Source organism: Oncorhynchus keta, chromosome 4, assembly GCF_023373465.1.
Source record: "Oncorhynchus keta strain PuntledgeMale-10-30-2019 chromosome 4, Oket_V2, whole genome shotgun sequence".
Classification (NCBI taxonomy): domain Eukaryota; kingdom Metazoa; phylum Chordata; class Actinopteri; order Salmoniformes; family Salmonidae; genus Oncorhynchus; species Oncorhynchus keta.
In genome coordinates this window covers 51,011,462-51,039,111 of record NC_068424.1, presented here as the reverse complement: position 1 = coordinate 51,039,111, position 27,650 = coordinate 51,011,462, and the positions used below count along the sequence as shown (strand labels likewise).

Below are 27,650 nucleotides of genomic sequence, written 5' to 3'. Positions count from 1 at the left end.
TCTGTTCTTTGGTCTGATGAATCCACATTTGAGATTTCTGTTTCCAACCGCCGTGTCTTTCTGAGATACAGAGTAGGTGAACGGATGATCTCTGCATGTGTGGTTCCCACCATGAAGCATGGAGGAGGAGGTGAGATGATGTGGGGGTGCTTTGCTGGTGACACTGTCAGTGATTTATTTATAATTCAAGGCACATTTAACCAGCATGGCTACCACAGCATTCCGCAGCGATACACCATCCCATCTGGTTTACGCTGTAGGAGAAAATTCATGACTATGGGTGATTTTCAAGTATCTAGACTATTCTCCCAGAAGTAGTGAGCAGAATCAACATAAGGTTAATTAAATAGACGTGTGCAAGCAGAATAAAGGCTGAGCTCAGGTGAATGATCAGAGCTGGGTCAACATGGAGTTAATCACTAGACATGTAAAAAGAGAACGTAAGCAGAAAATGTATGCCTGTGCTGTTATAGGCCTGAGGGAAGTCATTACCTGGTCCTGTGACTATCATTGAGACATGCAATTGCATTACGTATGAATGCCAGTGCTGTTGTAAGCCTGAGGGAAGTCATTGCCTGGTCCTGTGACTAGCTTTAAGGCATGTGATTGTATTATATATGTATGTGTGTGCCATTACAGGCTTAGGGTTAGCCATTATGTAATCCTATGAGTATCATTAGACAGACACCTGCATTATGTGTGTGTCTTATTTTTTGTATCGTTGCTATGGTTACGCCACCAATAGAATCTGTAAACAAGCTAGATTTGAGACAGAAAGATAATGGTGGCGAGAGGCCAAGGGGTGTTAATCATCTACATAGAGGAGAGTGACCATGTGTGTTATCTGAAAGTGGAAATCTATAAAGCCTGAGGTCTGTAACAAGAGAAGGCAGTTGTTCCATGGAATTGCTCGGCTTTGTTACTTTTTGTAATAAAGCCTATTCTAATCCACAAGCTCCGGTATCTGAGAAATATTTGATTCAATATTTCCACAGCAACGCTTAGTGGGACTATCATTTCTTCTTCAACAGGACAATGGCACAACACACCTCCAGGCTGTGTAAGGGCTATTTGACCAATAAGGAGAGTGATGGAGTGCTGCATAAGATGACCTGACCTCAACCCAATTGAGATGGTTTGGGATGAGTTGTTCCGCAGAGTGAAGAAAAAGCAGCCAACAAGTGTTCAGCATATGTGGGAACTCCTTCAAGACTGTTGGAAAAGTATTCCAGGTGAATCTGGTTGAGAGAATTCCAAGAGTGTGCAAAGCTGTCATCAAGTCATCAAGGTGGCTACTTTAAAGAATCTAAAATATAATTTGATTTTAACACTTTTTTGTTTACTACATGATTCCATGTGTGTTATTTCACAGTTTTGATGTCTTCACTATTACTCTACAATGTAGAAAATAGTACAAATAAAGAAAAATCCTTAAATGAGTAGGTGTGTCCAAACGTTTGACTGGTACTGAATATCGAAAGCATGGCAGTACAAGGTTCTATCCGCATTTTTGTCACAATTTAGTTGTTGACATAACCGTTTTCTGTTCAATGATCTAATCCTCAATGCTGATTGGTTAAAACTGCGTTCCAGCCGGTGTCTATTCCACAAGTTACTACCGACTAACTCTATGATGTCAAAATGTCTATTTACTCTGTTCCATCTGACTGAGCAATCCAATGTCTCATCAGCCCATCCAAGCAATTTACAGTGCCTTGCACAAGTATTCATCCCCCTTGGCTTTTTCCCTATTTTAAATGTAGTTTAAATTGATATTTATTTGGATTTCATGTAATGGACATACACAAAATATTTCAAATTGGTCAAGTGAAATGAGAAAAATAACTTGTTTCAAAAAATTCAACAGAAAAAACCCTGGTGCATGCGTTTGTATTCGCCCCTTTGCTATGAAGCCCCTAAATAAGATCTGGTGCAACCAATTACCTTCAGAAGTCACATAATTAGTTAAATAAAGTCCACCTGTGGGCAATCTAAGTGTCACATGATCTCAGTATATATTCACCTGTTCTGAAAGGCCCCAGAGTCTGCAACACCACCAAGCAAGCGGCACCATGAAGACCAAGGAGCTCTCCAAACAGGTCAGGGACAAAGTTGTGGAGAAATAGAGATCAGGTTTTGGTTATGAAAAATATCTAAATCTGAACATCCCACGAAGCACCATTAAATCCATTATTTTTAAAAATGGAAAGAATATGGCACCACAACAAACCTGCCAAGAGAGGGCCGCCAGCCTAAACTCACAGACCCGGCAAGGAGGCCATTAATCAGAGAGGCAACAAAGCCTAGGTGTGTGGAGACACACATATTGTACAATGAGGAAATTAGTCTTTTAAAAAAATTCCAGTTTCACTGACTTACCCAATGAGAAATAATGCACAGCTCACTAGTCGCAATGGCAGAGATAAACCTGAAGGATCTGCAAAGCTCCACAGCGGAGATTGGAGTATCTGTCCATAGGACCACTTTAAGCAGTACACTCCACAGACCTGGGCTTTATGGAAGAGTGGCCAGAAAAAAGCCATTGCTTTTTTTTTGGTGTTCACCAAAAGGCATGTGGGAGACTCCCCAAACATATGAAGAAGGTACTCTGGTCAGATGAGACTAAAATTGAGCTTTTTGGCCATCAAGGAAAACACTATGTCTGGTGCAAACCCAACACCTCTCATCACCTCGAGAACACCATCCCCACAGTGAAGCATGGTGTTGGCAGCATCATGCTGTGGGGATTTATTTCATCGGCAGGGACTGGGAAACTGGTCAGAATTGAAGGAATGATGGATGTCACTAAATACAGGGAAATTCTTGAGGGAAACCTGTTTCAGAGGTTCACCTTCCAGCAGGACAATGACTCTAAGCGTACTTCTAAAGCAACACTCGAGTGGTTTAAGGGGAATATTTAAATGTCTTGGAATGGCTTAGTCAAAGCCCAGACATCAATCCAATTGAGAATCTCTGGTATGACTTAAAGATTGCTGCACACCAGTGGAACCCATCCAATTTGAAGGAGCTGGAGCAGTTTTGCCTTGAAGAATGGGCAAAATTCCTAGTGGCTAGATGTGCCAAGCTTATAGAGACATACCCCAAGAGACTTGCATCTGTAATTGCTGCAAAAGGTGGGTCTACAAACAAACAAAACGAAGTACAGCTAGTTTGCAGTCTTTCCAGCTTCAGTTTGAAGTGATTGTGTTAACTGTGTTGGCTAGCTCCTCTGAACAACAGTGTCGTGATGAGTGAGCACATTTTCTATGACAGGCAAAATCACGCCTCATTAGTTCATTGTTAGGGATGTTTCCAAATAAATGTCACTAGAAACAACTTAAAGAAATGCAAATGCACCGACTTTGCTGTTATTCTGGCTGCAGTTTTTGATGTGACTGTAAATTAGCTGTAGTTGGCTAGCTACAGTAGCAAGCAAGGGATAAGAACGTTGCCAGCCAGTATGGAAATGGAACATTTAGAACGAACGACTGGATCGCGTCCATAGATACAGAACAAAAAGACTGAACGACTGGGTCGAGTCTCTGGCAACCGAACCGATAGAACGAACGGCCAGCCTGCTTGGGTAGCAATACTAGATTTGTGTCGGGACTATATCTTGCGGAAGGAGGAAACAGTATGAAGAGATTCATCAAAATACATTTCTTTATGGAAATATGTATATTATTTGAATATGTTTGTAACCCGTTGTATAAAAGTTATAATGCCCTCGAAGCCGGTGTTTGGAGGATATATCAACACCTGTGCCAATATATCCTCCAAAGACCGGCTTCTTGGGCATTATCACTTAAATATAAAACAAAAAAATACCTCAATTAATGTTGAGTTCAAATACAATATCAATATTGCTGAGACTATTCAAACCAATGAGGTTTCAGAACTGTAAAGCCAATTACCTCAGAAGCATCTTTTTGCTGATAGAACCTTATAGTCCCAAGCTCTCGATATGTCTAATAGGTGTACATATCATTGCATGTTCACATCGCGTACTCATTATGATATTTTGGTATATCACCTTTTACATAATCATCTACTGTGGTCGTGTGTGTTTGCTTTTGTCATCTGCTTATCCATGTTCTGTCCGCGTGAGAGAGAGAGAGAGAGAGTGAGGGAAAGGAAGGAGTGAGAGTAAGAGTGTTTAGTACATGTGTGGGTGAGCCAGGATGCACCAGTGAAAAGTATTCATCCAGCAGAGGCACAGTGTGGGACGAGAGGGAATCAATTAAACATGTATTTTCCTCCGTCCTCTCTACTCTCCTCTCTGCCCCTTTCTAGTTCTATTTCATCCTGCCTCATATGTACTATTCAGCTCCTCGCAGTTTGTCACAACTGTCTTCTCCCCTTTGCTGAAAAATACAGATATCATAAAACAGGCTTTTCATGTCGTCGAAGGGAAAATATCTCCATACACACCATTGTCACTAAGATGTGGTGAATGTTTTTGCAGTGTCTGCAGACATTCTGTATGGTATGTTTTATAATCAGGTAGGCTATTGGCAATTAGTTACCCTGGTTGTACAAAATATTAGGAACACCTTCCTAATATTGAGTTGCACCTTCTTTTGCCCTCAGAACAGCCTCAACATTGTCCCCCCCTAATTTCGTGGTCTCCAATTGGTAGTTACAGTCTTGACCCATCGCTGCAACTCCCGTGCGGACTCGGGAGAGGCGAAGGTCGAGAGCCATGCGTCCTCTGAAACACGACCCTGCCAAGCCGCACTACTTCTTGACAATGCCCGCTTAACCCGGAAGCCAGCCGCACCAATGACCAACAGAGTTGGCAACGTTGTCAGCGTGCATCAGTGTGCACCCGGTCCGCCACAGGAGTCGCTAGAGGGTGATGGGACAAGGACATCCCGTCCGGCTGGCCAAACCCTCCTCAATTGTACACCGCCCCATGGGTCACCCGGTCATGGCCGCGGCGACAGAGCCTAGACTCAAATCAGGATCTCTAGTGGCACAGCTTGCACTGTGATGCAGTGCCTTAGACCACTGCACCACTCAGGAGGCCCCAGAACAGCCTTAATTTGTCGGGGCATGGACTCTACAAGATATCGAAGGCGTTCCACAAGGATGCTGGCTCATGTTGACTGCAATGCTTCCCACATTTGTGTCAAGTTGACCTACAGCGTCGCAGTTCTTGACACACTCAAATCGGTGAGCCTGGCACCTACTACCCTGTGATACATGGTGATCATTGGAGCGTTCATTTGGAGATCACTGTCCTCTTTAAAAGGACGAGCTCACTAGTATAAATAGTTTCTGTGGTGTTTTTCCAGAGGTGCCCTTTTGAAGTTTGGTCATTTGTTTTTTTCCTGTGTGTTACTGGGGCTCCAGTCTTGTCTGAAGGGCCAGGGAGGTTCTTCCTCCTTCAAAAGGGAAGTTGGCAAGAAGATGCCTACATGTAGCAGATGGGGAAACGAGTGGATATGGAGACGCTAAGACGTGTGAAAGGAATGGAATCATTGGAGTTTTGGTTTCAGAATTAGCTGATGTTAGAATTGTTCAGCTCTTATGTAACATATGGAGAGTTTCTGAAAATAATTAGGTTATACTGACAAAAATGAAAGAATGAAGGTGTTTTACTGTTAATACTCTTCTTCTGTCCCTGTGGGTATGGCCTGTGTTTGTATGTTTGAGCATGTTAATGTTTGCATGGTGGTAAGCAGCCATGAGATATGCAGTTGGCTCCCACCCCTATTTTTCCACCCATAAGCACACTACCGCTGCAAAATAGCCTTCCCTATCCCAGGGATCCTCTCCACTGAGCTGAGTCATTAAGCAGCCACAGTGTGTGTGTGTGTGTGTGTGTGTGTGTGTGTGTGTGTGTGTGTGTGTGTGTGTGTGTGTGTGTGTGTGTGTGTGTGTGTGTGTGTGTGTGTGTGTGTGTGTGTGTGTGTGTGTGTGTGTGTGTGTGTGTGTGTGTGTGTGTGTGTGTGTGTGTTTGTATTTGCAATGGTCTTTTCCACCTGCTTAGATCCTCCAAATCTTTTCTAAACCAATGGACATTGTAAATGTACTTTTTTATCTGGAGAGAGAAAGGTACTTGTTATTCCACTGCCACTAAAAGACGGGGGCCATTGAAAGGGAAGGCATTTGGACGGATTTGTTTGGGAGAGTGAGTGGCGGCGGCACCATTAGCTTTGTGAGTCTCCCAGGCTTTTACACTGCTCTAAAGACACCAGCTCAGCCTTAATTCTATTGGCATAATTGGTGTCATTTCAGATATAGTAGGATATGAGCACTGGGTTCACACACGAGAATGGCACCATGGATTTGTGCTCGTTTGTTCTTACAGGAAAGATCAGATCCATTATAGTAGTATTTCTCATTATACCAGTTCGCGGCTTGCAACAGTATTGGGTTTTAATTTCTACCAATGCATTCATTTGATTACAATTTCAGAGTAAATAGTAATTGATTGTGTGTTCTTTCATGGTACAGATACAGCAAGGTATTGAATATGCATTACCCTGTATGAGACTCATGGACTGTGGTATTGTAGTGCTAGTTCTACAGATGTAGGATCTTAATTTGATCACCCTGATTAAGGAGACCTTTCCTGTAATGCAGAAACTTAACTTATTTGAGGTTTAAAAATGCTTCAGAAGTTTGTAATTTCCACTTTGACATTTCAGACTTGATTTTCCCTTCCGAAAAATTTATCAACCCCTACAAATTGTTTATAACCCGCATAATAATTCACATTTCCTGTTGCTGCAAGATTATTGTCCTGACGTAGCAAACTGTCTCAAATTAAGATCCTACATCTGTAGTGAGTTATGCCTATGTCACTGTGTGTGTCGTGATATTACAGATGGGCTGGGGAAACCTCTTGCAGTAAGTTACACTCAGTGCTGGCGTCAGCCTGTAAACGTCTCCCCCTTTGCTGAAGCTATCGGGTCGTAAAGCGCTAAGTCGCTATCGCTAACCTGGACTGGGGTATCCCTCCACTGCTGTAAATCTGACCCCCTCCCTCCAGCCTCTAGAGAAATTACTGTGATGCCTGGGAGAGGAGAGGACATGTGTTTATGTGTGTATGTCTGTAAGCAGAGGCAGGGTTTATGGTGAAAGACACTGAAAGATTGTGCATGTGCGCTGTACATGTGTATGTGTAGAGAGGGTTATATAGACAGCCGCTGAGTCAGTGAGCATAGAAGACACCTCTTAAAAGAATGAGATATGTCAGCCCTATTGAAAGTGGAGAGATGGGGAATCGGTGCGTGCAGGGGAGAGAGAGGGATAGATACGATTAAAGAGCTTGACATAGTGCCAGAGCAAATGATGAGCTGGAGAAATGGGGACAGAGGGAAAGATAGGAGAATCGGGAGAGAGAGTGAAATGTGTGTTGAGCAGTGTATGGGGAAAGAGAGAGAGCGGCTCATAGAAAGATGGACAGTGTCAAGGCTTGAAGTTTAGAGAAAAAGATATGAGCCAAGAGGGATGGAAAAGAGATTGAGCAGGACCTAAGGGGCAGAATTATCATACAAACACACACACACTTCACTCTGCTCAGACACACACACCCACATAAACACACCTTAGCCACCCATTGATCTCTCTCGCACGCACACACACACACACACACACACACACACACACACACACACACACACACACACACACACACACACACACACACACACACACACACACACACACACACACACACACACACACACACACACACACACACACACACACACACACACACACACACACACACATATACTCTGGGAAGATGAGGGGTGGGGGTGTGTGTCTTTTTGTCAATAACAGCAGGTGCGCAATGTCTAATATTAAAGAAGTCTCAAGATATTGCTCGCCCGAGGTAGAGTACTTTATGATAAGCTGTAGACCACACTATCTACCAAGAGAGTTCTCATCTATATTATTTGTAGCTGTCTATTTACCACCACAGACCGATGCTGGAACTAAGACCACACTCAGCCAACCCTATAAGGCCATAAGCAAACAATAATATGTTCACCCAGAAGTGACACTCCTAGTGGCAGGGACTTTTAATGCAGGGAAACTTAAATCAGTTTTACCACATTTTTACCAGCATGTCACATGTGCAACCAGAGGGGGAAAAAAACTCTAGACCACCTTTACTCCACACACAGAGATGCATACATATCTCTCCCCTGCCCTCCATTTGACAAGTCTGACCATAATTCTATCCTCCAGGTTCCTGCTTACTAAAGCAGCAAGTACCTGTGACTCGCTCAATATGGAAGTGGTCAAATGACGCGGATGCTACACCACAGGACTATTTTTTTCCTAGCACAGACTGGAATGTGTTCCCGGAATTCATCCAATGGCATTGAGGAGTATACCATCTCAGTCATCGGCTTCATCAATAAGTGCATCGACAACATCGTGCCCACAATGACCGTACGTACATATCCCAACCTGAAGCCCTGGATTACAGGCAACGTCCGCCCCCAGGTGGTAAGGGTAGGCAACAACACATCTACCACGCTGATCTTCAACACTGGGGCCCCTCAGGAGTGTATACTTAGTCTTCTCCTGTACTCCCTGTTCACCCACGACCGTGTGGCCAAACACGACTCCAACACCATCATTATGTTTGCTGACGACAACAGTGGTAGGCCTGATCACTGACAACGATGAGACAGCCTATGGGGAGGAGGTCAGAGAACTGGCAGTGTGGTACCAGGACAACAACCACTCCCTCAATATGAGCAAGACAAAGGAGCTGATTGTGGACTACAGGAAAAGGCGGGCCGAACAGTCCCACATTCTCATCAACGGGGCTGTAGTGGAGCGGGTCGAGAGTTTCAAGTTCCTTGGTGTCCACATCACCAATGAACTATCATGGTCCAAACACACCAAGACAGTCATGAAGAGGGCACAACATATCCTTTTCCTCACAGGAGACTGAAAAGATTTAGCATGGGTCCCCAGATCCTAAAAAGGTTCTACAGCTGCACCATCAAGAGCATCCTGACCGATTGCATAACCGCCTGGTATGGTAACTGCTCGGCATCTGACTGTAAGGTGCTACAGAGGGTAGTGCGTACATCCCAGTACATCACTGGGGCCAAGCATCCTGCAATCCAGGACCTATATAATAGGCGGTGTCAGAGCAAAGCCCATATAATTGTCAGAGACTCCAGTCACCGAAGTCATAGACTGTTTTCTCTGCTACCACACTGCAAGCGGTACCGGAGCGCCAAGTCTAGGACCAAAAGGCTCCTTAACAGCCATAAGACTGCTGAACAATTAATCAAATGGCCACTGGACTATTGACACAGTACCGACACGGTACCGTACCCCCTGTATATAGCCTCGGTATTGTTATGTTACTGTGTTACCCTTCATAAAATTGTATTTTCTACTTTAGTTTACTTGGTAAATATTTTCTTAACTCTTCTTGCACTGTTGGCAAAGGGCTTGTAAGTAAGCATTTCACGGTAAGGTCTATACTTGTTGTATTCGGCGCATGTGACAAATACATTTTGATTTGATACTCTTGCTTATACACCCACACATACATCATTACCCCACCACCTCCCTTCCTCTTTCTCTATCAATCACTTTCTCTGTCTCACACTTTTACACACACACACACACACACACACACACACACACACACACACACACACACACACACACACACACACACACACACACACACACACACACACACACACACACACACACACACACACACACACACACACACACACACACACATACACCACACACACACTCAGTCACCTCTGAGACAGGGAATACCCTTTGGGGGAGGTACAGTGGGGCGCAGGATGGTGACTGGGCGGAGAAGGGTGAGACGCAATAAAAGCAAATGAGATATGTACCATAAAGCTCCCAGCAACGTGACTGACTAACTGACTGACTAACTGAGGGGTACGCAGTGTGGTTTTCTTTTATCACAGCTTGGTAATGTCTCTATGATTGTCTCCACTGTGGCTGCACGACACACTGCACAGAATAACTATCTCTTTCATCTTTAATCTCGTTGTTCACATATAGGGCTTTAATACTGTAGTCCGTTACACAACGATGTTCTTACTGTCTGCACAGTACAGGACACTGTAATAATTGCTGCCTACACTAAAAGCACATCTCTCAGCTCCCAGCCCCTTGATGTGTGTGAAGCCTTCCAGCTGTGCAGCATTTCAACAAGGGGACTCATCAGCTCACTGCTGTTGCTCTCTACATTGTCCCGTGCTTCAAGGAAAGGCATGTATTTTAATGGGATCATTTAAAGTACATTTACCCAAACCACTCCACTCATAGACAGCCAGGTGTGGGGGAGGAGAGGAGGGCACATGACTGAGATCATTTCCATGCAGATATGATGTGATGTTCCCTCGCTCCAATTTGCCGAGATGTGTCTCGCTCTGTCTACCTCCAGAGAGTTGGGATTAAAGTGGTGTGTGCCTTTTTTCACTGCACCGTGGGTTTCACTGAACACTAGCCATTACTATTGACAGAGGGAGAAAATACTGGAGCCGGAGGAGCCCAGTCAAGTGGATCTGGCTGCCTCTTGTCGATCATAGAGACACTCCAATACAATAGGACTAGGGTTTCCCTCCATCTTGGCTCCTCCTTGTGTCAGTTTCTTCTTTCTTCCTTAGAATGGAACAGGGCCGGCTGGCAATCCCATCTTGGCTCTAAAAGTGTCTGTGCCTATCTGTGCGAGCTACACTGTTTGCTCACCATGGTGATCACAGAGAGAGGGAGATGAGGAAGAGCAGGATATCGGGAAGATACATTGGGGAAGTGAGTAATGGGGGTGGGGGGACTCGGGGAGGAAAGAGTTGAAGAGCAGTGAGGGAGAGAGAAAAACATGCTGCCTTTTAACTAACTGCTCTCAGCCTCCACACCGCAAGACAAATGCCCGGGCTTGGCGGTCAGAGAGAGGCAGGTTGCGCATGGCCAAAGAACAGGGGGAAAAAGCATGCAGGAGAAAGACACCACCATTACTGGCTCTTTAGGCTGCTGACTCTTGTTTTCAGGATGTTGTTGTCCGAGGTGTTACATTTGTTGCCTGCAAACATTCAACCCAGTTTTGTGTTTTGGGAAAATAAACGTCAATTTCAAAATCGTCCTCATTTGTCACCTCCCCTGCATTGTTTTTGGTTATGTTAGTAACGTAATTATAATGAATTACCTTTCACCAGATAGAACTAAAAACGAGTTTAATCCGATCCTTCTCTCCGAAAGCAGATTTGCATTTGGGTACATTTTACATTTACATTTAAGTCATTTAGCAGACGCTCTTACCCAGAGCGACTTACAAATTGGTTCATTCACCTTATGACATCCAGTGGAACAGTCACTTTACAATAGTGCATCTAAATCTTAAAGGGGGGTGAGAAGGATTACTTATCCTATCCTAGCACAGGGTACAAAGGTTCAGTTGGTTTAATGAATCTGACCTTCAAGCCGAATCATTAGCTGTGGTCGCGCCCTAGCAGGACAGTTATATCACGGGAAAAGCGCCATTTTCCGGAAGGATGGTTGAGGACTGTGCTCCTAACAGAGGCTGGCTATAGTCAGTGGTCAAAGGCAGAGCAGACTGCAGCAGATGTGGCCTCTGCCCTAACTGACATCGTAGACAGGGATGCTACTGTAGACGTTCCTCGCCTCATTGATCCTAGTCTGTTCTCTAAGCCCTTCTGGTGCTCCTAACATTTAGACAAATGGATTGCGGTCCCCACCGGTCGCCTCCGGTGTCATGGCGGCTTAGCTGTGAGCTGGGGCTGAGCTGACAGGAAGTCCCCGTGGAGGTGCCATGTCACCGGCGCGGTGTGACATCAGCAGTGTTCCTGTCACCATGGTCTGGGCCCGGCCAGTCTCTGGGAGTGACAGAGACGAGGGAGGATGAGAGATGAGATGAGAATACTTATCTACACTGAGTTTGGCTAAGAGCCAGGTAGCAGGGCTGATTCTCCATGCCTGGGACAGGCTCGCTGCGTCTGGGTTGCTGTGATACAGGATGGGAGATGAGGGACTGTAGGGGCCACTTGCACTGCATTGAGGCCATTGGTTCAGAGGAGAGAGAGGGAAAGAGAGAGAGAGTTGGTGAGTCAAAGAGAAGCTTTCAACAATTGCTTCTTTCAAAAATAGTTTTCGATCACTATAAGAGGTCTGTGATTTGTATACAGTAAGTGGAGTGCACTGTACACGTGTAGCGACTCCCGTCCAGAGTGAATGCATAGCTAGACAAAGACACACTGTGCATTCAATCTAGTGAAGATCTTTGGAGTAGTATTGTGCTTGGAAAGTCTGAAGGGATTATTGATGAGTGACTGACAGTGACACATTCTGTAATTTGTCATGGTCACACAACAGATCTGTGTCCATGCCAGGGGACACAGGGGACACATGTCACCTATCTTGTGACTGACATCCACTGTGATGAAACTCTGAGTAATACTGCCTTCTGAGTAATACTTACCCAATCTGGAAAACATGCCAATTCTCTTCTCCTTTCTAAAGTGATTGCCAAGTTACCATATGACTGCTATTATACTGTAGGTTAACCAAGTGTCGGGTTTTTTCTGATGTTCCTTTTTCCTGGTGATTACTTGATTTATCATTGTCATTGATTGACCAGAGTCCACTTACCTGTTTTCCCAGGTCTAAATTAGTTCCTGGAAGGGTGCTAACCGTCATAGCTTCGAACCTCCAGGCTCAGATTAGAATACCCCAGATTTAGCTTATTGGTATTTCTTCCACTGCATGCTGGAATGCATAGATTGTTTCCTGGGAAGCCAATAAGTCAGGAAGCAGTTGTAAGGTAATTAGTAGGCAACAGTGAGACCAGGAAGAACATTACAGTGCTCTAGTAGGGCAGCAACAGTTGTCTCAAAAGATCATTCCCCCTCCCTGTTCACGCACCCAGCCCCTCTCCTCCCAGCTCTAATTAATGAATAATCTATACAACTATAACCGAGACAAAAACACGTACACACAGCCACGTCAGAGTTTCCTGGGGAGAGTTGCATTAAAAAAAAACAGCTTTGTGCTTTAGAACGTAGAAAATGGTTCAATCAGAGACAACAAAATATGGAAAGGTTAGAGTAGAAGAGAGCAGGAGATATGACACAATGTAGACTTGATAAACAAAATGAAGTGCTTGAGAGAGAAAGAGAGAGAGAGGGTGAGTGTCAGTGAGAAGTAAAGGGAAGAGAGAGAAGTAAAGAGAAAATAGATATACAGTTGAAGTCAGAAGTTTACATCAACTAAGTCAACTGTGCCTTTAAACAGCTTGGAAAAATTCCAGAAAATTATGTCATGGCTTTAGAAGCTTCTAATAGGCTAATTGACATCATTTGAGTCAATTGGAGGTGTACCTGTGGATGTATTTCAAGGTCTACCTTCAAACTCAGTGCCTCTTTGCTTGACATCATGGGTAAATCAAAAGAAATCAGCCAAGACCTCAGAAAAAATATGTAGACCTCCATAAGTCTGGTTCATCCTTGGGAGCAATTTCCAAACACCTGAAGGTACAACATTCATCTGTACAAACAATAGTATGCAAGTATAAACACCATGGGACCATACAGCCGTCATACCGCTCAGGAAGGAGACGCGTTCTGTCTCCTAGAGATGTACTTTGGTGCAAAAAGTGCAAATCAATCCCAGAACAACAGCAAAGGACCTTGTGAAGATGCTGGAGGAAACCGGAACAAAAGTATCTATATCCACAGTAAAACGAGTCCTATGTCGACATAAACTGAAAGGCCGCTCAGCAAGGAAGAAGAAATTGCTCCAAAACCGCCATAAAAAAGCCAGACTACGGTTTGCAACTGCACATGGAGACAAAGATCGTACTTTTTGGAGAAATGTCCTCTGGTCTGATGAAACAAAAATAACTGTTTGGCCATAATTGCCCATCGTTATGTTTGTAGGAATAAAGGGGAGGCTTGCAACCCGAAGAACACCATCCCAACCTTGAAGCACTGGGGTGGCAGCATCATGTTGTGGGGGTGCTTTGCTGCAGGAGGGACTGGTGCACTTCACAAAATAGATGGCATCATGAGGAAGGACAATTATGTGTATTTATTGAAGAAACATCTCAAAACATCAGTCAGGAAGTTAATGGGTCTTCCAAATGGACAATGACCCCAAGCATACTTCCAAAGTTGTGACAAAATGGCTTATGGACGACAAAGTCAAGATATTGGAGTGGCCATCACAAAGCCCTGACTTCAATACTATAGAAAATCTGTGGGCAGAACTGAAAAGGTGTGAACTGAAAAGGTTTGTGCGAGCAAGGAGGCCTACAAACCTGACTCAGTTACACCAGCTCTGTCAGGAGGAATGGGCCAAAATTCACCTAACTTATTATGGGAAGCTTGTGGAAGGCTTCCCAAAACGTTTGACCCAAGTTAAACAATTTTAAGGCAATTCTACCAAATACTAATTGAGTGTATGTAAACTTCTGACCCACTGGGAATGTGATGAAAGAAATAAAAGCTGAAATAAATCATTCTCTATTATTCTCTACTATTATTCTGACATTTCACATTCTTAAAATAAAGTGGTGATCCTAACTGACCTAAGAAAGGGAATTTTTACAATTATTAAATATATATATATATGAGAGAGAGAGAGAGAGAGAGAGGGGGGGAAAGAGAGTGAGAGAAAGAAAGAGAGAGAGATATACTGTATATGTAAAGAGAGAGAGCGCAAAAGGGAAAGGGATAGAGAGAGAGAGGAAGATAGAGCAAATCTGACAAATAGCTTTTTTAAGTGTCCCAGGAGTCCCCTGTAGATTGTGTTCTGTGCTCCTCAGAACAGCCAATTCATTAGTGGATGAGAGACAGCGGAGCCTCTGCCTGGACATTACATAACCTCTGTAAAAACACACACACACATGCCACACACACAAACACACTTGTGCAGATGGACGCACACACTGCTGCTAGATAGTCTGGTGAAGGACTGGCTAACAAATAGAAGCTACATATAAACAGAGTGCCCGTCCTCCAACAAATGTTGTTATTAATTGTCCCATATATTATTAATAACGCAGAGTAAAATGCGAGTGAATGTTGAATCTATGGCATAAAGCTATGAATTATTTACTATAATGAACATAAGAGCCTTTGAAAATACTGTGGTAATGTGGTAAGCACTGAGAGGTGAAATGTCTTGAATTAGATGGAGCTGGAAGGATCTTTCAACCCCTGAGTGTGTGTGCGTGTGCGTGCGTGCGTGTGCGTGGGTGGGTGTGTTTGAGTTGTGCCGCCATCTCTTGTTTCTTAAGTAACGGCGCTTCATGTCTCAGTGTCTCTCATTTGCTAAAAAGCGAGAAACAAGAAGGACTCTCAAAACCTCTCTGATCAGTGGCCACCCTCCTCCTTCAGCCATGGCTCATTCAGTCTTCTCCTCTCCTCCCTCCCTCTCTTTCTTTCCTCTCCTCAGGAACACTTCACCCCGGAGTGCAAGTTCAAAGAGTCAGTGTTTGAGAACTACTACGTGACCTACTCCTCCATGATCTACAGACAGCAGCAGTCTGGTAGGGGCTGGTACCTTGGTCTGAATAAAGAGGGGGAGATAATGAAGGGCAACCACGTGAAGAAGAACAAGCCAGCAGCCCACTTCCTCCCCAAGCCTTTGAAAGGTGAGACTGTCCATCTTTCTTCCTATAGGGTGCTTGGCTTGGCTCTATATTGGAGACAATAGAGCATGGTTCCCCAACTGGTGGCGCGTGGGCCGAGGGTTTTATTTGGCCCTCCCCATGTTTTCTGAGCCCCCACAAAGAAAAATGTTTAAAGAAAAATGCAAAAAAAAAATATTGTTGGACATAATAGACTGTAAAAACACCAGGAAATCTGTTCCAAGTTATTTTAATTTGAGAAATCAGTTCCAAGTTATTTTAATTTGAGAAATCTGTTCCAAGTTATTTTAATTTGAGAAATCTGTTCCGAAGTATTCCCACGCATAATAGAGAGACAATGTTTTAGTCAGACATTATATCTGTATGGGCTTTTTGCTGTCAATTTGCAGTCTCCAAATGATTTCTCTCAAGAAAAAATAGGCCCGCGACTAAATTTAGTTGGTGATCCCTGCAATAAAGGATAATAAGATGTTTCTTAGGTAACTTTACTTTTTTCAGAAAGTTTCTTCATTATTCTCCCAAGCCCATTACAATGCAATTGAACGTTTATTGGTGATTCACTATGGCCTGGAGCACTGAGCTTTGGCAGCGGTTATTTGTATAAATGGGAGACTTTCCAGAAAAAAACACCACGCTTCCTTTTGATGAAATCTCTCTCTCTCTTTCTCTCTCTATCTCTCTGCGGGTAGTCTCTCCCTACAGCCTGGGGAAAGGCTGCTCTCAGCCCCCCTCCTGCCGTCAGGCTTCCTGCTCTGAGGCAACGGTGTGTGGACAGGGCTATTGAGCACTCCCCAAAACCTATTCATACTTCATTGGAGCCAGACAGTGGAAAAGGCATTGGCAGTGTCCATGCCGAAAAGCTGCGGGAATGATAAAGTGCTGCCTGTTTGAATAGAGACAGCTAGGCTTTTTAACACAAATGTCATGGTGAGGAAGAAGCGCCCCACCTCCACCCAACCAAGCCAGGTGCCTCATGGAAGGAGGGGGGATGATTGTGTGCTGGATAGATGGATCTGTTCATGATGTTGAAAAGGCCACAGCTCTTTCATCTAGAACAAGATACAGGCTTACCTGTCAACAGAGAGAACAAGATAAAACTGAGAGTGTCTGGACTCCACTTCCACGAGATGAAAGGATGAGCTTTTAGACCAAAAAAATCCCCATTAAAGAAAGGAACCACTGGTGACGCAAATTACTCAACCGACGAGAGCACCAAGCGGGTAGCAATTTATTTAGAAATATCTGATCAGACATTCAGTCGTTTCGTCATTTGGATCCGTCAAGTTCCAAGCTTCTTTGGTGGTTGCATGATTTACAAATATATTGTTACCCTGTTTGTGTACAGACCTGAAAATCATGGTTAAAAGATTACAAGAAGTTGTAGTCCCTAAATTGGGGCAGGAGGGCGTTGGAGAGTAATGCACTGGGCTTTGAATCTCTTTCAACCCCTTTTTCACAAGGGCAGAAAGGTACAGCAAGCAGACAGCGGTGATGATGATGCTTTCTCTAACGGTTTTGCGGTTGGCTTGGCTGCTCTTATCCTCCGACCGACCGACCAGTAGCTCATTAAAAATACAAGTCTCTGATCACTGTAATAGCTTTTGGGTTACATTTAACAGCCCGACCAGGGGGCCCAAACACACTGAAGAGCAATAGCCAGAGAATGATCATGAGGAGGGAGGGAGGGAATAAGCTGTATAATAAGGCAATGTGATAAATATGACACATTTTTGGCTTTCTAAGAGGAAGAAGAATTGCAGACAAATGGCAAAATAAAGTTGTCATAATGAAGTAAATATGGGATCTCGCTTTTATCTCCGGAAAATTGTACCTTGCTTTCATTGCAAAACTACAAACCATGACAAAAAGGCACTGTTCTCTATCTCCCTACATCTTAGATCGAGTGCTTATCGAGACTAGGAGATGGGAGATGGGAGAGAGAGAGAAATAAAGCTTGTGTGTGTGTGTGTGTTAAAGCTCCTAGGTCGAAGAGGGAGATATACAGTAGAGAAAGAAATAGAGGGATGGTTGGTAGAGGAGAAGCGTACATGAACTAAGGATGAACGGCCCCAGCGGTGAGATGGACTGACCTCCAGGTCATCCTCCAGCATTAGAGTTGCATAATGCCATGGCTAATAAGCCCAGTATCGATCCCACACAGCTTCCCACTGAAGTCCACTATTGATTGACTCGTGTGCGCAGGGATTCTTTGTGTGAAGCGTGCTGCTGTCACCAGAAAGCCAAGGCTAAGGGAAGGAAGTATCTTTGGAGAGACCACACATCAAAGCATATTCTGGCAAGAGGCTGTTTAAGGAGTGGCTCCTAAAGACTAAAGAGATCAGAACCTCTGGTGTTTCTTCTGAAACGTTTAAGAGATGCAAACGAGCTTGCTTTAGCTCGGAGTGCTGCCATACACTTCAATGAGAAGGGTCCAAGCTCCTGAATAGTTAATGTAAGGCAGTGGCTATAAGTACTTTCTGTCCTAAATAAATGCCTTGTCCTGGCTTTTTCTTACTCCCTTCTGCATATTTAAGGGCTGTACATTATGTTAAGATATACAGTGATATGATCGGAGGGAATTGAGCAATAGAATAGACTAGAACTTGGTCCGGCTAGAGAGGAAAATGTGCATCTCCAGATGGACAATGCAATTCTATTCTGTTATATTCAATTTTATTCTGTTCTACTGCTCGGATCCACTCATCTACACTAGCAGCCTTATCCATGTGTCTTACCATTGCCCCGTATGTCTGTCTGTCCCACAGTGGCCATGTACAGGGAACCCTCCCTCCACGACCTGACAGAGTTTTCGCGCTCCGGCAGCGGCACGCCAACCAAGTCCCGGAGTGCCTCGGCCGTGCTCAACGGAGGCAAGACGGTGAGCCAGAACGAGTCCACGTAGCCAGGCGTCGGCGGGCCGGGGTAGACGTAAGAAGACACCTCACCCTCAGAAGAGCGTGGCTTCCAAGCAGACTTCTCTCTCCAAAACCATCGGCAGTTCAGGACAACATTGAACACCACCACTACCACCAACCAATCACCACACTTGATTAGGCTCCATATCTCTCACCATACTGTCAACAGCCAACCACATTACACCGTGAGCCGTATTCTGTTGGTCACTCTCTGGTGGTAAGAACTGTGTACCAGTTAGCTCATCTTTTATGGTTTTTTGTTTACTTCCTGCAGATAACAACTACTTTTACTTATAGGTCCTGATCATATAGACACCTACCCAGTCATATCTGGCAGGCAGGCAGGCAGGTAGAGAGGCAGGTGGTCAGGGCAACTAGTGAGGGTCTGGGCTGCTGGGGCTGCAGTGGATGGAGAAGTCCCCTGTTTCCGTGTGTCATCCATGATGCTTCTATGTATACGAAGCCAATCCCCCCGGGGGTTCAGCTTTAGCGAAGCTGCAACCGCAGCCAGCTGTAACGGTAGCTCTCCTGCCTTCTAGTGCACAAGCTCAGAAGAGACTTGAGCTCTCTAGCATTAAAACAAAAAGCCTACATTCAGCTGACCTGGAGAATAATCGGAAAAGCCTGTGGCACTCGCTGTTTGAGCGACAACGCCATAGCGGCACCTTTACTTTGCTAATTTTCTAGCTGAGACCTTCTTTTTTTTTCCCTCTCCCCTCCTCCCCCTCCTCAGTATTTGTGTTTTTGTAGCGGTCTCCACAGTGAAAGGGATTTCAGCGAACCAAAGACTGAGCTGAAAGAGTGTCCCTTTAAGCAGTCAAACCAGTATAGAGATGCAGCTGGAAGTTGTTGAATTATTTTTCTTCACGTACATTTTTGATGAGAGAAAGAAAGTGAAGAAAGAGACTGCATAAAGAGAGGGAAAGAGAAGAAAAAAAGAGCTCGAAGGGACTCTGTGGTGTAGGAAGTAGTAGAAAGCTCAAGGGAAGGAGACTATTATTACTGGTGAGCTCTCCGGTTGAGTTTGGTATGAATTGACTGTTCAGTGTCCCCGCCTTCTGTTTCTATTGTGTCACATTGTCTTCTGTCCCTGTGGTCTGTTCTCCAATCCAGTGCTTGTGTCATGCCTTGCCCCGTTCCCCTTTGTTGACTCTTATTGGCCAATTCAGTTCACCATATAAGGATATGGTGACGGCCCCCATCCAGGACTTGTCTCGTGTTTGAGTAACTTATCGTGGTGACAATTTTCTATATATAATAATGGGGGAAAATATACTGTGGAATTTTAGGTGGCTTAAACATTTTATAGGATATGTCATATTTGTAAAAGTGAACAAGAAAAAATAAGAAAATGAATAAAAGAAAGAAACATCAAACTCTTCCCTTTCTTGCACAGGGCATGTACAAACACGGTTGTGTACGAAAAGGACCCTTTCTGGGGCTTAGTACTCCTTCCCTTCAGCTACATACCTTGTTCATATGGAACATGCTACTGGGAGGCTTGGTTTGTCTTTCGTTTCCTTTGGGGGTTTTTGAAGTGAACATATCTATTGCATGGGAGACGGCAGGGGATTCTGGACTATAGAGCTATAGTGCATGATGTAGGCTATGTGTATTAACCCATGTTGGATCATGTGTTCCTAATTACCAGGACAAAAGTCCAAAACAACCTGCACGGGCAGATGGCTGTCGCTCGGCCTGCTACCTTCCAAGTTGTTTATTATTTGTTGTATACACAAAATGCACTGAATAAAATGTTTATATTAAGATATACTTTTAAAACGTCTCTTTGCCTTTCCTGACGTACTCCACACTCCTTTCGGCATTCTGTTCACGACAGATCTGATGCATACCGGTACATTGAATATACCAATGAAAAAGAACACAACAACTCGACAGTGTTCATACTGATGCAGCCAGGGATTATAATGTTGTAGCTGTGGCTGGTGTGTAGCTAGGCGGGGCTGGAGTACGGTACTCGAACACTGCTGGTCCTGAGGAGTTGGTTGAGAGGAGAAGAAAGCCAGGCCGTATCCACCTGCTCTCTTCTTGGCCTCTGGACACAGATGAATCACCTGGAACCATACGTACACAGACAGGATTGGGCTTTAAATGCCTGCAGAGTCACGGCTCCAGTACCAGCCTAATTGCACCCCCTTTTGCCCTCAGAACAGCCTGAATTCGACGGGGCATGGACTCCACAAGGTGTCGAAAGTGTTCCAAAGGAATGCTGGCCCATTTTGACTACATTTCAATATTGAAATAATATCATAGTAGAAATACACGTGCTTTAAAAAATAATAATAATTTAAACTGCGACTCGGGGGAGATGACTTGCTGCTACAGCAGCAGGGCGGGAGATGGGAAGAGGCGGGTTCAGGGGCCGGTCCGTGTGACACTGGAGGGAAAGAGAGAGAGCGAGTAGCCATACTGAGGAGTTCGACAAACATGTAGATTCCAGAGGTTATCTATCATCCCATCTGGTAGTACCTATCTTTACTGCATCAAATCGAGGTAAAGTAGCAAGATAGCCAGATGTTAGGTAGCTAGCTAGCTAGGCTCATTTAGGCTATTTTGCTGCTCTCCCTGTCACTGCCTACTTGCTTTAATAATAATAATAATAATAATAATAATAATAATATAATAATTTAATAAATTAAGAATTTCAAAGTCATGATATACTTGCGTGTAGCAATGTCACATGGATAATTTAATTTAGACAAAGCCTTTTCATTGTAAAAATAGGCATTTTTCTTCCTGTATCCCACCTCCCACACATGCGGTGACCTCACCCATTATAATCAGCATGTCGAGAGATGCAACCTCTCTTATCATCACTCAGTGCCTGGGCTTACCTCCGCTGTACCCGCACCCCACCATACCCCTGTCTGCACATTATGCCCTGAATCTATTCTACCACGCCCAGAAAGCTGCTCCTTTTATTCTTTGTCCCCAACGCTCTTGACGACCAATTTTGATAGCCTTTAGCCGTACCTTCATCCTACTCCTCCTCTGTTCATCCTTGATCCTACTCCTCTGATCAAAAAAGCCTTGGTTTCATGCATGTTAACATCAGAAGCCTCTTCCCTAAGTTTGTTTTACTCACTGCTTTAGCACACTCCGCCAACCCTGATGTCCTTGCCGTGTCTGAATCCTGGCTTAGGAAGGCCACCAAAAATTCTGAGATTTCCATACCCAACTACAACATTTTCCGTCAAGATAGAACTGCCAAAGGGGGAGGAGTTGCAATCTACTGCAGAGATAGCTTGCAAAGTTATGTCATACTTTCCAGGCCTATTCCAAAACAGTTCGAACTTCTAATTTAAAAAATGAATCTCTCCAGAAATAAGTCTCTCACTGTTGCCGCATGTTATCGACCCCCCTTCGCTCCCGGCTGTACCCTGGACACCATATGTGAATTGATCGCCCCCCATCTAGCTTTAGAGTTCGTTCTGTTAGGTGACCTAAACTGGGATATGCTTAATAGCCCGGCAGTCCTACAATCTAAGCTAGAGGCCCTCAATCTCACACAAATCATCAAGGAACCCACCAGGTACAACCCTAAATCCGTAAACATGGGCACCCTCATAGACATTGTCCTGACCAACTTGCCCTCCAAAAACACCTCTGCTGTTTTCAATCAGGATCTCAGTGATCACTGCCTCATTGCCTGTATCCACTATGGGTCCGCGGTCAAACGACCACCCCTCATCACTGTTAAACGCTCCCTAAAACACTTCTTCGAGCAGGCCTCTCTAATCGCCCTGGCCCGGGTATCCTGGAAGGATATTGTCCTCATCCCATCAGTCGAGGATGCCTGGTCATTCTTTGAAATTAATTTCCTCATCAACTTAGATAAGCATGCCCCTTTCAAAAAAAGCAGAACTAAGAACAGATATAGTCCTTGATTCACTCCAGACCTGGTTGCCCTTGACCAGCACAAAAACATCCTGTGGCGTTCTGCAATAGCATTGAATAGTCCTCGCGATATGCAACTGTTCAGGGAAGTCAGGAACCAATACACGCAGTCAGTCAGGAAAGCAAAGGCTAGCTTTTTTAAGCAGAAATAACTCCAAAAAGTTCTGGGACACTGTAAAGTCCATGGAGAACAAGAGCACCTCCTCCCAGCTGACCACTGCACTGAGGCTAGGTAACACGGTCACCACCGATAGATCCATGATAATAGAACATTTCAATAAGCATTTCTCTACGGCTGGCCATGCCTTCCTCCTGGCTACTCCAACCCCTCTGCAGCTACTCGCCCGAGCCTCCCCAGCTTCTCCTTCACCCAAATCCAGATAGCAGATGTTCTGAAAGAGCTACAAAACCTGGACCCATACAAATCAGCTGGGCTCGACAATCTGGAACCTCTCTTTCTAAAACTATCCGCCGCCATTGTTGCAACCCCTATTACCAACCTCTTTCGTATCGTCCGAGATCCCTAAAGATTGGAAAGCAGATATATCTCACTGATCATCCCCAAAGCCAACACCTCATTTAGCCACCTTTCCTTCCAGTTCTCTGCTGCCAGTGACTGGAACGAATTGCAAACATCGCTGAAGCTGGAGACTTATATTTCCCTCACCAACTTTAAACATCAGCTATCTGAGCAGCTAACCGATCACTGCATCTACATAGTCCATCTGTAAATAGCACACCCAATCTACCTACCTCATCTCTATACTGTTTTTATTTACTTTTCTGCTCTTTTGCACACCAGTATCTCTACTTGCACATCATCATCTGCTCATTTATCACTCCAGTGTTAATCTGCTAAATTGTAATTCTTCGCTACTGTGGCCTATTTATTGCCTACCTCCTCATGCTTTTTGCACACACTGTTTATAGACTTTTTTTTACTGTGTCATTGACTTGTTTGTGTTATTGGCTTGTTGATTGTTTATTCCATGTTATTCCTTGTGTAACTCTGTGTTGTTGTCTGTGTCACACTGCTTTGCTTTATCTTAGCCTACCTGGTTAAATAAAGGTGAAATAAAATACATTAAAAAAAAATTATAATACTTGCAAGTAATCGAATACTAACGTCCGTTCAGAAGTTTGAATATTAAAATAACCATACCCATCCCTACCATGTGCTAGTGCACAATTACATATCTGTCCTTGTGCGAATCCAGGTTCAGTTTTGCATTTTAGACCCCAAAGGTTAAGGTTAGGATATGGAAGGGGTAAACTGATCCTAGATTAGTTTCAAGTTGTAATGTCACATGCACAAGCACAGTGAAATGCCTTTCTTGGAATCTCAAAACCCAACATTGTAATAATCAATAGCAATGTATTACTAGACAAAAACACAAGAAATAAGAATAAGAAATATGAAATACACAATAAAGTAAGTAAGCAAACTATATACAGGAAATATTTAAAAAGTCTGTTCCAATACCACATTTATATGTGCAACAGGATATATGGTAAATAGGGTAGCAGTTGCTTGTTTGTGAGTGGGTGTGCGTAGAGTCAGTATAAATGTATGTGCATATAATGTGTGAGTGACCAAATTATGGAGTGAGGGTTTGTGTGAGTGTGTAGGGCCCTGTGAGTGTGTAGAGCCGTGTGAGTGTGTATGGCCCTGTAAGTGTGTAGGGCCCTGTGAGTGTGTAGAGCCCTATGAATGTGTATGGCCCTGTGAGTGTGTAGGGCCCTGTGAGTGTGTAGGGCCCTGTGAGTGTGTAGGGCCCTGTGAGTGTGTAGAGCCCTGTGAGTGTGTAGGGCCCTGTGAGTGTGTAGAGCCCTGTGAGTGTGTAGGGCCCTGTGAGTGTGTAGGGCCCTGTGAGTGTGTAGAGCCCTGTGAGTGTGTAGAGGGCCCTGTGAGTGTGTATGGCCCTGTGAGTGTGTAGAGCCCTGTGAGTGTGTATGGTGTGTAGAGCCCTGTGAGTGTGTAGAGCCCTGTGAGTGTGTAGAGCCCTGTGAGTGTGTAGGGCCCTGTGTGTAGGCTGTGTGTGTAGGGCCCTGTGAGTGTGTAGAGCCCTGTGAGTGTGTGAGTGTGGGCCCTGTGAGTGTGTGTAGGGCCCTGTGAGTGTGTAGAGCCCTGTGAGTGTGTAGGGCCCTGTGAGTGTGTAGGGCCCTGTGAGTGTGTAGAGCCCTGTGAGTGTGTAGGGCCCTGTGAGTGTGTAGAGCCCTGTGAGTGTGTAGGGCCCTGTGAGTGTGTAGAGCCCTGTGAGTGTGTAGGGCCCTGTGAGTGTGTAGAGCCCTGTGAGTGTGTAGGGCCCTGTGAGTGTGTAGAGCCCTGTGAGTGTGCATAGAGACAATGCAAAAATGTAAATAAAAGGTCAATAAAGATACAAGGTTAACTCAGAGAGTCCTTGTAGCTATTTTGTTAGCTATTTATCAGTTGTATTGCTTGGGGATAGAAGCTGTTGAAGATCCTGCTGGTGTCAGACCCGATGCACCAGTACCTCTTGCAGTGCGGCAGCAGAGAAAATAGTCTATGGCCTCACAACGAAGTACTTGAAGCTGTCCACCTGCTCCACTGCCACCATGTCGATGTGGATGGGTGCCCCCCAGTCTTTCCTGCAGTCCATTATCCCTAAGGGGCTATGTCTACTCAGAACTCATAAGCACAAGACAGCAGAATCCTAAGCCATCAGTATATGTGTTCCACTGTAAACGAGGAGCCTTACACGCCGAGCACACACACACACCTCTTGATGTAATTAGCCCCTACAAAGGATCCACTCCCATTGGATGGAGAAACGTCTGGCATGGCGGAACACTCCAGTTATGCAATACTCTTTCCATCCATGCCCGTCTGTGGAGCGTAATGCCGTGCTAATGCTAATTTGAAGGCTAACCCTCTGCCGGGACAGAGGACGCACAGAGCAGGAGGACGGTGAGACGATGACACAGTACACGACAGGACTAATGAGGCCCACCTCTCCTTGACCTCTTCCTCCCTCCAGCATCTCAGAATGTGGTCATCTCACTTACACAAGGTCTTGTAGAAGATCACTGGCCTGGGTGTCACCAACTCAGCGTTCCAGGAGTTGTAGGCTCTGACTGGTGTCAAATAGTGAGTCATATGGAAATGCACAAGGTGAATACATAAAAGCAAAGCTAGGGTTACTGGGAAATAGTGGAACTGAATCAAGGAATTCACCTAACGTTTGATTGCTGCCATCTTGAGACAGATTTCCGTCGAAAAACAGATTTTAATCTCAGCAGGATCATCCTTATGAATAAAGGACGAATGCAAATAAAATGTTTGATCACATCAAAATCAAATGTTATTTGTCGTATGCTTCGTAAACAACAGGTCTAGACTAACAGTGAGAAGATTACTTGGTGGTAGGTCTGATCACCGCCGACGATGCAGAGAGACGAGGAATAAATACACAACGAGTAACGATAACTTGGCTATATACACGGGGTACCAGTACTGAGCCCATGTGCAGGGGTATGAGGTAATTGCAGTAGATATGTACACCACAGGAGGCTGCTGAGCGGAGGACGGCTCATCATAATGTCCGGAACGGAGCAAATGGAATGGCATCAAACACCTTGAAACAACGTGTTTGATGTATTTGATACCATTCCACTGATGCCGCTCCAGTCATTACCACAAGCACATTCTCCCCAATTAACCTCTTGCCCCTACCTGGCACGCAGGCGTCCCATCTAGAGCTCTGGAAATGCAAATGTGCTACGCTAAATGCTAATAGTAGTAGTTCAAACTCAAACGTTCATTAAAATACACATGCAGGGTATTGAATTAAAGCTACACTCGTTGTGAATCCAGGCAACAAGTCAGATTTTTAAAATGCTGTAAACAAAATAATTAGCATAGTCGTCGCGACACAAACCGCACAAATAAAATATAAAACATTCATTACCTTTGACCATCTTCTTTGTTGGCACTCCTAGATGTCCCATAATCACTATTGGGTCTTTTGTTTCGATTAAATCGGTCCATATATAGCCTAGATATCGATCTATGAAGACTGTGTGATAAACGGAAAAAAATAGCGTTTCATAACGTAACGTCATTTTTTAAAATTCAAAAAGTCGACGATAAACTTTCACAAAACACTTCGAAATACTTTTGTAATGCAACTTTAGGTATTAGTACACGTTAATAAGCGATAAAATTCATCAGGAGGCGATGTCAATTCTATAGGTGTCCGTCTCGAAAAAATGTCTGGAGAGAGCTCGACCAAAACATCCGGTCGGGGACCGGAGGGAATCGGTTCCCTTGATTCAGTTTGACCAAGAATCAAAGCTGAATCAAATGACAAGACTCTAGACATCGTGTGGAAGCTGTAGGCACTGCAACCTCGGCCTCATTTAATTCGGTTCACTTTGAACAATTCCTGGAAGTAGCGCAAGGATATTTATTTCCATTTTCAGTGATCAGATTTTCCTGCACTTTTCGATGAAACGCACGTTCTGTTATAGTCACAGCCGTGATTTAACCAGTTTTATAAACGTCTGAGTGTTTTCTATCCACACATACTAATCATATGCATATGGCCTGAGTAGCAGGCGCGATTTTTAACAGAATGTTATATCGACTTAACTGGCCTGAGGCAGCAGGATGGATAATAAACTGCAGCAGCAGCATATGTGGTGAGTCAAAAGAGTGAGTGGAAAAGGAGATCAATGCAGATAGTCCAGGTAGCTATTTGGTTAGCTATTTAGCAGTCTTATGGCTTGGGGGTAGAAGCTATTCAGGGTCATGTTGGTTCCAGAATTGGTACATTAGTACCGCTTGCCCTGTGGTAGCAGAGAGAAGAGTCCATGACTTGGGTGACTGGAATCTTTGACAATTTTTAGGGCCTTCCTCTGACACCAGCTGGTATCGAGGTCCTGGATGGCAGGGAGATTGGCGCTAGTGATGTACTGGGCCATACGCACTACCCTCTGTAGCGCCTTGTGGTCGGATGCCAAGCAGTTGCCATACCAATGCAACCAGTCAAAATGCTCTCAATGGTGCAGCTGTATAACTTTTTGAAGATCTGAGGGCTCATGCCAAATCTTTTCAGCTTCCTGAGGGGGACGAGGCGTCATCGTGCATTCTTCATGACTGTGATGGTGTGTTTGGACCATGATAGGTCCTTAGTGATCACACCGCACCA

The 27,650-nt window shown here is 44.5% G+C and overlaps 1 protein-coding gene across 6 annotated transcripts in view; it reads left to right on the top strand.

The window, feature by feature from the left end:
• LOC118377089 (fibroblast growth factor 13) overlaps window positions 1-20,334 on the top strand; it is a 197,694-nt gene extending 177,360 nt beyond the window's left edge. For all 6 annotated transcript variants that reach the window (XM_052509353.1, XM_052509351.1, XM_052509350.1 and 3 more), the window contains 2 exons: window positions 15,451-15,649; window positions 18,412-20,334. In XM_052509353.1, coding sequence (XP_052365313.1) covers window positions 15,451-15,649; window positions 18,412-18,548 — 336 coding nt within the window. In that variant the 3' untranslated portion in view covers window positions 18,549-20,334. The remainder of the gene's footprint in view (window positions 1-15,450; window positions 15,650-18,411) is intronic.
• Window positions 20,335-27,650: the final 7,316 nt, after the last annotated feature.